Genomic DNA, 13,293 nt, shown 5'->3' with positions numbered 1-13,293 from the left:
TTAAAAAAAAACAAAAAACACAACCACCACACACTTATGTAATCAGCACAATTTGTTTCTTCTGTGTCACATTTGCCTCCTCAGCCAAATGAGCACTAAAGTTCACAACACACAAAGCAAAGTATGCAGGCTACAAATAGGGACAAATCCAGGAAGCTATTGGGTTACTGTAACTAGACACACAAAGTAGGACTAATAAAATGGAAGGGATATGAGGGATTATACCCTCTCAAAACAGCATTTCCCTGACTGCAGGTTAGTATTGTTACCATATAGTAGGGTTATAGATTTCACATACACATTAATTGAATTGGTCAAGAGGTATCACTCGTAAACAACTTTTGATTTTGGAAGAAAAAAAACCCTCAAAAATAACTAGTAATGGAAATAAAATCGATCAACACAGTTATTATATTAAAACAAAAAGTGGTATTTCATAACAGATGTAGTCAGGAAGCCGACGGTTGAAATGCCGACCGCCGGCTTCCCGACAGTGAAATCCCGGTACGGGACTAATGACAGGCATCTAAATATCGACGCCTATCATTAGCCCCATGCCGAAATCCTGACGTCCGGCATACCGAATGTAGGTAAGCCGGGCGTCGGGAGCTGATAGCTGCAGGAGGAGGGTTAGGGGTGTTACTTACCTCTGTCAGGATCTTCATGTGCCGGACTTCCAGCGTCGGTATTTCATCCCCCGGGCTTAGGTCCGGCGGTCATTCATACAGATTCCATTTCGTAGTAGTAACCATTTAAATCAAACTAGTATTTATGTAATTTTATATGATTTTTCTTGCATTGGAACTTCGCTGATACATTTGTAATGTGGATGTGACAATAAATTGATTGATTGATACAGGCAACCAAGTAGGCATATAAAGACATCATAACTATGAAGATCATAAAATAAATACAGTATATATAGCTAATAAAACAATATTTTGCAATAGAAAAAATAGCACCTAACAGTGACTGTCATCCTAATAGAATTATTCTACATGAAGAGTATCCAATGTGTTTGCTGAAACAGGAATTGCATTTGAGAAAAGAACAAACACTGAACCAAACAGGGAAGGGAAAGAAAAAATTTGGGTGAGGAATATAATGTGTTGATTCGTCTGATTTTGCAGCGCGATATAAAAGTTGTGATTAATTTATTTATTTATTTAAAGACGAAACCAACCTGTTTTTGCCTTTAAAAATTTGATTACATTCTCCCGTCTCCCAGCTATCTTAAACACTTACCCAAGTACAACAAAGCAAGGTATGGCATATGCATTTGCCAGAACACACCAAATCTAAAACAAATTACATTTTAAGCAACTACTGTAATAAAAATCTTTGATGTAGTTGTACCACTTAGTGGTATGTGTAAGATTACTGTGTTCTGGACAACTGTATTTGTAATAATAATAAAACAAAATCTACCTTCAACAATTCACATATGCGTATATAGTCGATGCTTACCTGACGATTTATCAGCCGAATAGCACAATAATCAAAAGGTTACATGATAAATAACACACAGTTCCGATAGATACTCAAGCTGAGAGCCATTACCTGGTTCTGCCTGGCAGGAAGCCTCATCAGAACTTTGAGACATAACAGATGATTTTAGGTTTAAATAAGTGTTTGATACTGTATCTGGTCCTACTGTAGGGCTGTCTCGATAGGACTGTGAACCTGTTAGGAATGTCCTGAAGCTTGTCCTAGATTCTCTCATTATGCCATACCCAAGACAGTCAGACTTATTGTGCTTCCCTTTATCAGATTTGAATACTTTTAGACATCAAATTCTCCCTGTTGTTCTCATAAGAGACAGAATTACTGTACACAGGGTTTGATTTCACATTGATAGAGAGTGTACCTTAACGGGTGGTACAAAAGTTGCCATTCTAGTAGCTCTAAAAGGTCTATATTATGCAGCACATGGGAATATACAAAAGATCTGTTTGTGCTTCAGTCTCTTCTGAACGAGAGAATAAAAATAAGAAATCTGATGAGCACCAAGGGAATGAATTTCTGGACAGCAACAAAACAGCGTTTGTGAGGCCGTTATTATGAGGAGAGTAGAGAAGAAGGCAGCAATAGCAGTGGAGATAATTAACAGAAATATTGCGATGCTTTAGAAATTTCATGATTATGAAACATTGTGGATTATTAAGGCACTTGTATTACAGGATCAAATAGAATGCTGGCGAATAGCACGTAATCTCTGTCACCTAAATCCAAACACTTTAACATTACTTTTCTGATAGCCAATGTGCCACAAACTAAAATAGCAACAGAAGGCCTGGTATCAGGGCATAATTCGAGTTTTGTGGGGCCCCAATTGTTACAGGGTGACAAGTTTCTCCACAGAAGATGTTCATTTTTACCACATAGTAGTGTCAATCAGGCTGCGGTTTAGGGGGAACTTGCAGTATTAGACTGGAGCCTGCACAGTACAGATCCTGCGCATGCACAGATCTTCTAACATCAAAGATGTACGCAAACCATGAGGTTTGAGTACATCCCTCAATGAGGCGCACTGTCTGCCTACTTCTGCATGCTTACAAAAAAAGGGTGTTATACATAGGTCATCAGACCCCCTCCTCCACACAGCCGGTCACACATGGGTATCACCCAGATTCCCTTCGTGGAGAGGACCCCGACGTCATCAGCTACTGTCCAACGTCATTCTCTACCATCCATGTAGGCATAGAGGGGGAATATAATCTTGTGGCGAGCGAAGCGAGCGCACAGAGCCTGAAGTGTGGCGCGCCCGCACGGGGACAAGTTTCTTCTTTAGGTGGACTTTATGAGCATAGAACTGCACTTCCGCACTCACGTCACTTCCAGCTCCCTAGCACAAAGGGGAAATAAGCTCTACCATCACACATGCCCTTTTCCCCAGCACAGCAGCCAGTCATCCCCCAGCCCTTCACATGCACAGCAATCCTGCCACACGTTTCCCCGTTCCCAACAGCACCCTGTTACGTGCATTCTAGACTGTACTACATACCGGATAGCTGGAATCTGATTGGTTGCTACTGGCAACACCTCCACTACTCATTTTTACAAGTTTTCATAAATTTACCACTTAGGGTTTGGGAGATTTGCACCACCTGGTATGTGGGTCCCCTATATGCTTCTTGACAATCATTATGGAAAGATTTCTTCTACAAAATATATATATATATATATAAAAAAAAAAAAAAAGCCAACCCCCATAGAGCGCAGATCAGCGAGTTGCCCAGATTATTGCTATCTTTTTTGGACAGTTTGACATCTCTGCCTTGGAAGAGTTGCTCAGGTAGAGCTGCCATAGGCCCATTGGTGGACTCCCTCACATGACTTTTACTGAAGGCACAACCAAATAAAGCTGGGTACACACTTTTACGAATGCAGGCTGATCGGGTAAAACTGCCCCGATCAGCCGTGCAGTCTGTCCCCCTGTCAACCGCGTACACACCGTGCAGACATAGCTTCTATGGGATCGGGAGGTCGAACCCACGAGCAACTGTACATAAGATGCGACCTCACGATTCCAACCGTTGCAGGGGCGTTAAAAGTAGGGATGTGCAGGCCCGGAATGGTTCGAGTTTGCACGTGGAGTTCGGATTTTTCCCTCCAAAAAAACGGAACTCAGAAAGAGGCAAAACGTCATCTTACATGGACGAACATCATCATTCCTGGACAAAGGTCCAGGAATGATGATGTTCGTCCATGTAAGATGATGTTAAAAGCAGTTTATCGGCTAACGCTCCTGCACGGGGCAGGGTACACACCTATACAATTCAATGGTCGTTCTCTCGTTATTGGATGAATAGCCCTATGATTGTACAAGGGTTAAACCTGGGTACACACCTATACAATCAGATTCTTGATTGCAGTCATTGGATAGATTGCCATCATAGAATGTTTTTGCGTATATCTGTGGTAAGAGCACTCAAATAATTTTATAATAAAGAAAATAAAGAGTGTGAAATATGAAAAAAGTGGTGAATAATTTTGAAAGTCAATGTATTCATAAATCAAATGCCATAATAAGCATAGTGCTGAGCCCTTTGATATGCTAAACACAGGAAATAAACTGTAAACACTAAGGGGGATATCCAATTAGCCTCAAAGTCGGCCCAACGCCGGCACTTATCGGTGTTTTTTTTTCGGGAACTGATGTGTCCCGAAAAATAATCCACGATAAGTGCAGTTTTTTTCACCTTAAAAAAGGCGAACACACATAGGTCTGCAAGCTTATAGCGGACCCTATGTGTTTTCGTAAGATATACCCTATGATTCCATTTGAAATGATAGGATAGGGTGAAAAAAAAAAAAAAAAAAAAACCACTGGCGAAAAAAACGGGGATATTCGGCGAAAAACGTGGATTTTTCGCCGATTATCCCCGTTTTTCACCAGTGTTTTTTTTTTAATTTTTTTTTCACCCTATCCTATCATTTCAAATATCGCAGGGATCAATTAGCGCCCAACCAATGTTCGGGGCTAACTGGAAAGCGCTCTAAGAGTCAGTCAATCTGCATAAAAAATAATATCGATGACCTGATCTGTGAAGGTCTAATGATTTAAACCTTGAAGCCTGAAATAACACTACTCTAGAATAGCGTTCCCACTAGGCTGTTTCAGTGGAGCGCCGCACCCTGCCCTATTTTTGAAGGGCAGAAAGCACCCTGCCCTCCAGCACGGTGCCACGCTGAAACAGCCTACGGGTTCTGTCCTCCTACGTGGGCCGCAGTGTCCCGTGGGTGGGGAAACGTCAGAGCAGCTGTCACCACCGGTGAATGGATGCCGGGAACATGCGCCCGGCATCCATTCACAGGGACCGCAGCGCCTGGGGGCTGCCCAGCATGTCCATTAGTGCCGGGCACGCTCCCAGGAGTGACAAAAAGGGTATGCGTCATAAAGACACGGGCCTTTTTAATTGACCACTCCCTCTTTTCGGACGCGCGCGCTGAAGTGCCCTTCCTCTAGGTCCGACGCCCTGCCTGCCGCCGGACCTAGAGTGAACACAATAGAAGAGAGCAGTAAGAGAACATGAGCTAGCAGTAAAATATCTGGCGAGAGCATAAATGGCACCAAGCAGCATTGGTTACACACTTTGCTGGAACAGGGGCTGGCTACACATAGACCTTCTACATTCTTGCCACCAGTTTACTTACTTCTCTTAATCTCTTCAATCTTTTCCAAGTATTTGGTCATGCTGTTACCTGAAGAGAGAAACATTGCACTATTGAGCTTATTCTCTGACAAGCTGTTTAATACAGCTGATTATTACATACAATGATGTCATATACCAGCTCACTACTACTGGACAATTGTGACATCCCTGGCTCAAACAGGGAACATCTCATTAATGCTTTCCTGATACGGACACGAAAGTAGTAGCCGAGTGCATGTAGGTCTAAATAGACACAAAATGTTACATACAGCTCAGAATCTATAGTATGTAGGCATTTCCAAAAATGAACAATAAGCAATGTGCAATATACAGTGCATCCGGAAAGTATTCACAGCGCTTTACTTTTTCCACATTTTGTTATGTTACAGCCTTATTCCAAAATGGAATTGAATAAATTTTTGTCCTCAAAATTCTACACACAATACCCCATAATGACAACATGTAAAAAGTTCTTCGGAGATTTTTGCAAATTTAATTTAAAAAAAAAAAAAAAAAAACCTAAGAAATCACATGTACATAAGTATTCACAGTCTTTACCATGAAGCTCAAAGTTGATTGGACATGATTTTGAAAGGCATATACCTGTCTATATAAAGGTCCCACACTTGACAGTGCATGTCAGAGCACAAAACCAAGCATGAAATCCAAGGAATTGTCTGTAGACCTCCGAGACAGGATTGTCTCGAGGTACAAAAAAAATATTCTGCTGCTTTGAAGGTCCCAATGAGCACAGTGGCCTCCATCATCCGTAAATGGAAGAAGTTCACAACCACCAGGACTCTTCCTAGAGTTGGCTAGATTAAACTGAGCGATCGGGGGAGAAGGGCTCTAGTCCGGGAGGTGACCAATAACCCGATGGTCACTCTATTAGAGCTACAGCATTCCACTGTGGAGAGAGGAGAACCTTCCGGGACAACCATCTCTGCAGCAATCCACCTGCAATCAGGCCTGTATGGTAGAGTGGCCAGACGGAAGCCACGCCTTAGTAAAAAGCACATGGCAGCCCGTCTGCAGTTTGCCAAAATGCACCTGAAGGACTCTCAGACCATGAGAAACAAAATTCTCTGGTCTGATGAGACAAAGATTGAACTCTTTGGCGTGAATGCCAGGCATTGTGTTTGGAGGAAACCAGGTACTGCTAGTCACCAGGCCAATAGCATCCCTACAGTGAAGCATGGTGGTGGCAGCATCATGCTGTAGGGATGTTTTTCAGCAGCAGGAACTGGGAGACCAGTCAGAATAGAGGAAAAGATGAATGCAGCAATGTACAGAGACATTCTGGATGAAAACCTGCTCCAGAGCACTCTCGACCTCAGACTGGGGTGACGGTTCATCTTTCAGCAGGACAACGACCCTAAGCACACAGCTAAAATATAAAAAGGAGTGACTTCAGGACAACTCTGTGAATGTCCTTGAGTGACCCAGCCAGAGCCCAGACTTGAAACCGATTGAACATCTCTGGAGAGATCTGAAAATGGCTGTGCACCGACACTCCCCATCCAACCTGATGGAGCTTGAAAGGTGCTGCAAAGAAGAATGGGCGAAACGAGCCAAAGATAGGTGTGCCAAGCTTGTGGCATCATATTAAAAAAAAAGACTTGAGGCTGTAATTGCGGCCAAAGGTGCAACAACAAAGTATTGCGCAAAGGCTGTGAATACTTATGTACACAGCGACTTATCTATAATGGGTGCAGTGTGTGCGGGGCACATGGGCCCCCGGGTCCAGAGGGGCCCCGCACCGCACACCCTGCACCCATATTTTAAACTTACCTGACCGTGGTCCCGCAGCGGGTGTCAGTGCTTCTCAGAACACCAGAAAAAGGCTGCCGTGGCTATTTTCCCGGCGTTCTGTGCATGCGCAGTAGACTCCGGGCACACTCTAGTGCTAGGAGTCTACTAATGCTCCGGTGGCGGGCCAGCCGCGTTAGTCGGCTGCCGGCCACTGGGAAGAGAGATGGGGGCCCCGCACGGGGAGTGCACACGGGCCCCCTCCTCCTCTCTTAAGATGCCCCTGTAAGTACATGTGATTTTAGGTTGTTTTTTTAATTAAATTCGCAAAAATCTCAAAAAAAAAAAAAAAAAAAACTACACGTTGTCATTATGGGGTATTGTGTGTGGATTTTTGAGGACAAAAATGAATTTATTCCATTATGGAACAAGGCTGTAACATAACAAAATGTGAAAAAAGTGGAGAGCTGTGAATACTTTCCAGATGCACTAATAAAAAATGTATTTATATACATATACACACACTAATAATAATCCCTGTGCCACCATGCAGTTCATTTAATACTTAAAGTACTTCTTTCTTTGTTCACCACAGATATCTTTTCAGGTATAATATTGAACTCTCCACTTTCTAAACCAGAGTAGCTTTGCATACTCCTCTGAAGGTTAAAGTATTTTAGCTTTGTCTGTTGTCACTGTGATGTTTGAAAGCAACTAGTTACTGTTGCTAGAATGTCTCACATAGGTCATTAAACAGGTTATGCTTGACTGAAGCAAGATGTGCTCTTCTCTGCTATTATCTCCAGTCATCTTACAGTCCTGTGTTTCATACCAAGTGCACTGAGAAATTATAAAACATTTAAGTTCCAATTTTTTTTCTTCTGAAATGAAATACTTGTTCCCTTATAGAAGGTCGCCATATGGTTTTACCAGGGAATGAGCCTTGCATAACTTGTAGCACCCAGTTTCATTTAGCAGGTCTCAGAAGTCTTTTTGGACTTCTAAAGCTGGCCATACACGCTACAATTATCGGGGCGATCCGCCTGAAAATCGGCGGATCGCCCCGATAATTGTAGAGTGTGGGGGGGGGCGACTAAGGGTTAAATATTGCTCGCTCGGGCATACCGGATTGTCCAGCATGCCCGTCTGATTCGATATTTACCGGTAAACTGTCGGCCACATCGGGCAGTGTATGCCCAGCCGCGGCCGACAGGCATTTCCTGTGTTCCTTCCTACGGAAGGAACAGGGAAAGGTCTCCTCCCCTGGGGGCGGAGCGCGGAGTGTATGCCGCGGACATCTGCGCCTGGCAGGCTGCCAGATAAAATGTCTGTCGGTCTGACAGACATTTTATTTGGCCGTGTATGCCCAGCATTATATGTAAAAGCAAAAAGTACAGTTAAACCGCACAGGAGAAAATGATGGAAAGTAGTAGATATTTGGTTTAGTCAGTATCTCTTCTTAACTGACAAAAGATAACCCAATGTTTGGAAGTATTATACCATCCTACTACATTTATAAATATTATGTTAGTGATGCTCCCCAGAGTCATATATAAAACATAATAGTTTAAGTTTGGGGGGAGAAAAAAACAAAACAAAACAATAAAAAAAAAAAAACACACTATGTGGGGCCACACTTAGGGCTCTATTTACTACAATCCGCATTGGTAATGCAGATTGTAGTGTGATATTACCGAGTGAATTCGCATTGCGAATTCAGGCAATATCACAGGGATTTACTACAAATCCCTTGCAGGGACAGAGCTTGCGATAAAGCTCTGTCCCTGCTAATCTCCTTCGGAGCCTTATCACGGTATTTTCGAAAAAAATACCGTGATTAAGTGCCCGCGTATGCGCCGACCGGTCGCCGCTGCTACCCCCCCTCCGGCGCTAAGCCCCGCCCCCCGTGATTTTTTTCTGTATGTATTAAAAATTGGAGCAATATGCACTAAATACAGATAGAATATACACATTGCATTTGACAAAAATGTTTTAACTGCCAAAAGCAAAAATATACACACACACAATTAGAAAAGTATCATACTGTATGAAAATAATTTAGACATGCCGAGAGCAGTGCAGGGGACCCCTCCCCGCGGGCCCCGTACACAGCCCCCCTGACGACAGATTGTATGTATGATAATTCTTAGCCTAAAACCTGTCTGGGAAAATGAATTTACACAATGGTGAAAATCGCATCGCAATCGGTTGCGGAGTTGATCACAAACAAACAGATGTTCTCATTTCACACCTTGAGGGTGGCTAAAACATGTTTTGCCTGTGCAAAGTGGCAAGATTAGATAGATGCTCTGAAAAATAATACATTTAGTTTTTTGTATCTCTATCTATCTATCTATCTATCTATCTATCTATCTATATGTCTGTAGCTCCAACTAATAGGCGGAATGCCAACAAGTTTAGTAAGCATGCATACTACTCATGGCATTAGAACAAAGAAAAAGATTTTATTGTAAAATCTGCTGATAGGGGAAAATACGGCACTGTACAAGGTAATATGCTTGAAAAAGGTATCAACAAATGAATAACTGAGAAACCCAAAAATTTTATTTTGTTATTTTTCATTCTTTGTAAAACAGACAAAGAAACTAACTGAACTGAAATTTTAATTCCAAAACAAAAAAAAGTGCACATGCACTTGAGAACAGAAAATAAACATAAATGTAAAGTTTTTGCTTTTTTTCCCCAGCATGAGTGAACTGTGGGCCTGATTCAGAGCCGGATGCTCTGACCAGAGCGCTCGCTCTGAATCAGGGCCCTCCTCCATTAAAATGGTGCGTCCTCCTGGACGCTCGTATAGCTGTGGGTGACCACCCACGGCATATACGAGCGTCCAAAAAGATGGTCGCGATGGTCTTGACCATCGGACTTGCGACGGAAACCCTGCGGTAGGGTTTCCCAGCCACAAGTCCTGGAGTGATTTTTTAAGAGCCAAAATCACTCCCACTGACATCACTAGTGATGTCAGTGGGGCTGGCTTCAGACGGTAGGCGTTCCCATGGGAACGCCTCCGTCTGGCAGGCACGCCCCCAGCATGCCCACCAAAGGGGGCGTGCTGTCACTCACCATCGACAGCACGCCCCCTTTGGTGCGACAGCTTGGCTGTCGCAGTCCGGGTCTCGCGCGAATGCGCACGACGGAGCTCCCTCCGTCGTGCGCATGCGCAATGGGGAACATCGACCCACTTGCGAGCGTACTGCCGCTTGCGAGTGGGTCTGAATGACCCCCTGTGAGTGAATTTGGAGCTACGAGAGCAATTCCTTTGTCACATTAGCCCAGTTTAATTTTCAGTAGCCCCTAGGGAATTGCTCAGACTTTGCTGAGCTAAATTATTTTCAAACAAAACTAGCTGGTTGGAGGCAATCACATTTTGTAACTGTATGAACATAGGACTCTACATAACTGCTCAGTGGGAGCTCCATGCCACACTGCCCATGGAGTTCCAACCAACCTAATGGAATGAGCTGAGATTCGAGCTGGATCTGGATGCCAGATCCAAGATATGATTACTGTATTGTGAACCTTATGCATCTAGCTATGCTCTGCTTAAATGCCAGTCAACCTCTTTTCCTAGCAACAAAGTACTAGTAAACGGTCAGTTCTATATACACACACACACACACACACACACACACACACACACTAACCGTTCTTTAAAAATAAATTCTTAATGCCCTTACAACATCCAAAAGAAACAACGGACCCTGATTGTTATTCCTACCTGATACAATCAATCTGATTAAGCAGAGACCACCTGTGGTTGAAAGAATGGCTTTGTGCAGCACTACAAATTAAGAATTGCAAGACAATGCCCCTAATTTAGAAACTCTTCTAGGTGAAGCAATTGCCAGAAAACATCCATGTAAAAAATTTCAGCACCAGCCTTTCAAAAGGTTCAAATGGTGATAACTAAAGACCTGACAAAAATGAGAGATATGGTAAGAACTTACCCTGGTTATCTCTCTTTCTTCGAAGTCCATAGAGTCCATGGGGTCCACAGGGTTGACCTTGGGGTATAGGTTGGGAACCAAATCCGGGCACCACGCAGTTAAAGCTTTCAGCTCCCAGGATGCACTGGGTCCACTCTCCCTATAACCTCGCCCCCAAGCCAGAGGCACCTCAGTTTGTAAGTAGCCAAAGGAATAAAAAAAAAAAAAATAGAGAGAGAGAAGACTGGAACACACAAGAACCATACTCATCACAGAGAAGGAGACGGGAAACCGGTGACCAGTAACACAGCCCATATGAAGCCAGGTGCGTCAGGGCGGGTGCCCTGTGGACCCTATGGACTTAGAAGAAAAAGAGATAACAAGGGTAAGTTCTCACCATAGCTATCATTTTCTTCTTCAGTGTCCATAGGGGATCCACAGGGTGGACCTTGGGGATGTCTCAAAGCAGTCCTTGTAAGTGTGGGGACGCTCCTGTGCTGAGAGGAGAATCCGTCGCCCAAAAGGAAGCATCCTGAGAGGCAAAGGGATCCAATGCATAGAACCTTAGAAAGGTCTGGTCAGAAGACCATGTGGCCACCATGCAAGGATGAACAGCCGAGGCGCCACAGCGAGCCGCCCACGATGGCCCACAGCCCAAGTAGAATAAGCATCAACAGAAACTGAAACAGAAAGTCCTTCCTATGTTGAGGTCCCTGAGATAGTCACACGAAGCCATCTAGCCAATGTTTATTGGCCGGCCATCCTTTCCTGTGAAATCCATAGAGCACAAATAAGGAGTCAGATTTCCGGAAGGAACTGGTGCAGTCCACATAAATCCTGAGAGGCCGGACCACAATCAATCAACGAGGCCACACCAACCGATAGGACTGGTGACTGAAATATCGGTACCATAAGTTCCTGAATAATATGGAACTTAAAAACCACTTTAGGAAGAAACACAGGGAGACTGCAACTCACAACCCTGTCTTTGTGAAATATCCATATGAGGGAGCCACATGAGAACGCTCCCAATTCCAACACTCTCCTGGCAGATGCAAACACCATAAGAAAGAATCAAAGCTATAGACCACGTAAGGGCCATCAAAGCTAGTGGTTCAAATGGAGGCCACAGGAGGGCACGAAGAACCACTACCAAATACCAAGGAGCCCCTAAGGGAGACTAAAGGGAGTGGAGCAATTCCACATCCTAACCATACTGACAGTGCAGAGACCTGCACTATCAGGGAGGCCAGGCGTAGGGCTAGACCCAAAGCCAGCTGGAAGGAATGCCAGAACTTCTGGAATCCTAAACACCTGAGGATCGTAGCTACAGGTATGATACCATAAGAATTATGTATGCCACATTCTGTGGCAGATCCCAGCAAAAGCCGGTCTACGTGCTCTAAACATCCCGATGATGACAGAGCCATAGAATCCTTAGGACCACAGTAGAGACGCAGTCAAAGATAAACGATCCAGGTCAAAGCAAGGACCCTGAGACAACAGGTCCGGATATTGAGGCAGCAGGAACGGAGTGTCAATTTAGACTCTGAAAATCTAAGTACCAGTGACATCTGTGTTAATCTCGAGCCACCAGACAGTACCTCCGTCTCGATGGGACTTCCGAAGAACTCGAGGAAGAAGGGAGACCGGAGGAAACAGATACACAAATTAGAAAGTCCACTTCACTGACAACGCGTCACCGAAGGTTGCTTCGTTATCTCTAGTACTGGACCCTAACACCGGCAGTGAGTGAGAGAGCTCTGAGGCCATGAGGACCACCTCTGGGAGGCCCCTTCTACTCACTAGGAGTAGAAACCTCTCTTGGAGAAGAGGCCAGTTGCCAGGATGCACGTCGTGATGGCTGAGGAAGTCTGCTTCCCAATGGAGAACTCCCGGTATGAACACTGCAGTGATGGCCGGGAGGAAAAGCATGATCTATGTCAGAATGTGTGACATTCCTGTCCTTGCTGCCCAACTTTGAGTGTCTCCTAGATGTAAGTCATTGCTGTGACATAGTCGGACTGAACCTTTACAGGCTTACCGTGAAGTATGTGTTAGCTCAAAGTTCCAATAAGTAGATTGGCAGGGTTGAACTGACAGACATCCAACTGCCCTGAAAAAAGTGCGGACCGGTCACTGCGCCCCAGAGACCGGCGTCCGTTGTAAGGTTTACCCAGTCCGGGATCCAAAAAGGGGCAACCCCTGGTTAGATGAAATGGCCATAGCCACCCAGATAGAGACAGACGCACCTCCGACGAGAGCATCATCATCCGAACATTGATCCGATGGAGAAACCCATTCCACCTGGAGAGGATCAGTTTTTTTTTTTTTGCAAAGGCCTGGAATGGAACTGAGCATATTCCACCCTTCCGAAGGTAGACACCCTGGATTCCAGAACCCGCATTACTGAGTGTAATGACACTCGCCGACTGGAGACA

The 13,293-nt window shown here is 44.3% G+C and overlaps 1 protein-coding gene across 1 annotated transcript in view; it reads right to left on the bottom strand.

The window, feature by feature from the left end:
• The window catches only part of CEP41 (centrosomal protein 41), a 69,577-nt gene that overhangs the window by 23,336 nt on the left and 32,948 nt on the right, over window positions 1–13,293 (bottom strand). Inside the window, exon 3 of the mRNA XM_088468888.1 lies at window positions 5,158–5,205. Coding sequence (XP_088325014.1) covers window positions 5,158–5,205 — 48 coding nt within the window. The remainder of the gene's footprint in view (window positions 1–5,157; window positions 5,206–13,293) is intronic.

Source organism: Taudactylus pleione, unplaced genomic scaffold (genome assembly GCF_031769625.1).
Source record: "Taudactylus pleione unplaced genomic scaffold, aTauple2 ptg000086l, whole genome shotgun sequence".
In the NCBI taxonomy this organism is placed as follows: Eukaryota; Metazoa; Chordata; class Amphibia; order Anura; family Myobatrachidae; genus Taudactylus; species Taudactylus pleione.
Note: the sequence above shows the minus strand (reverse complement) of the source record. Positions and strands in the feature narration are given on the sequence as shown.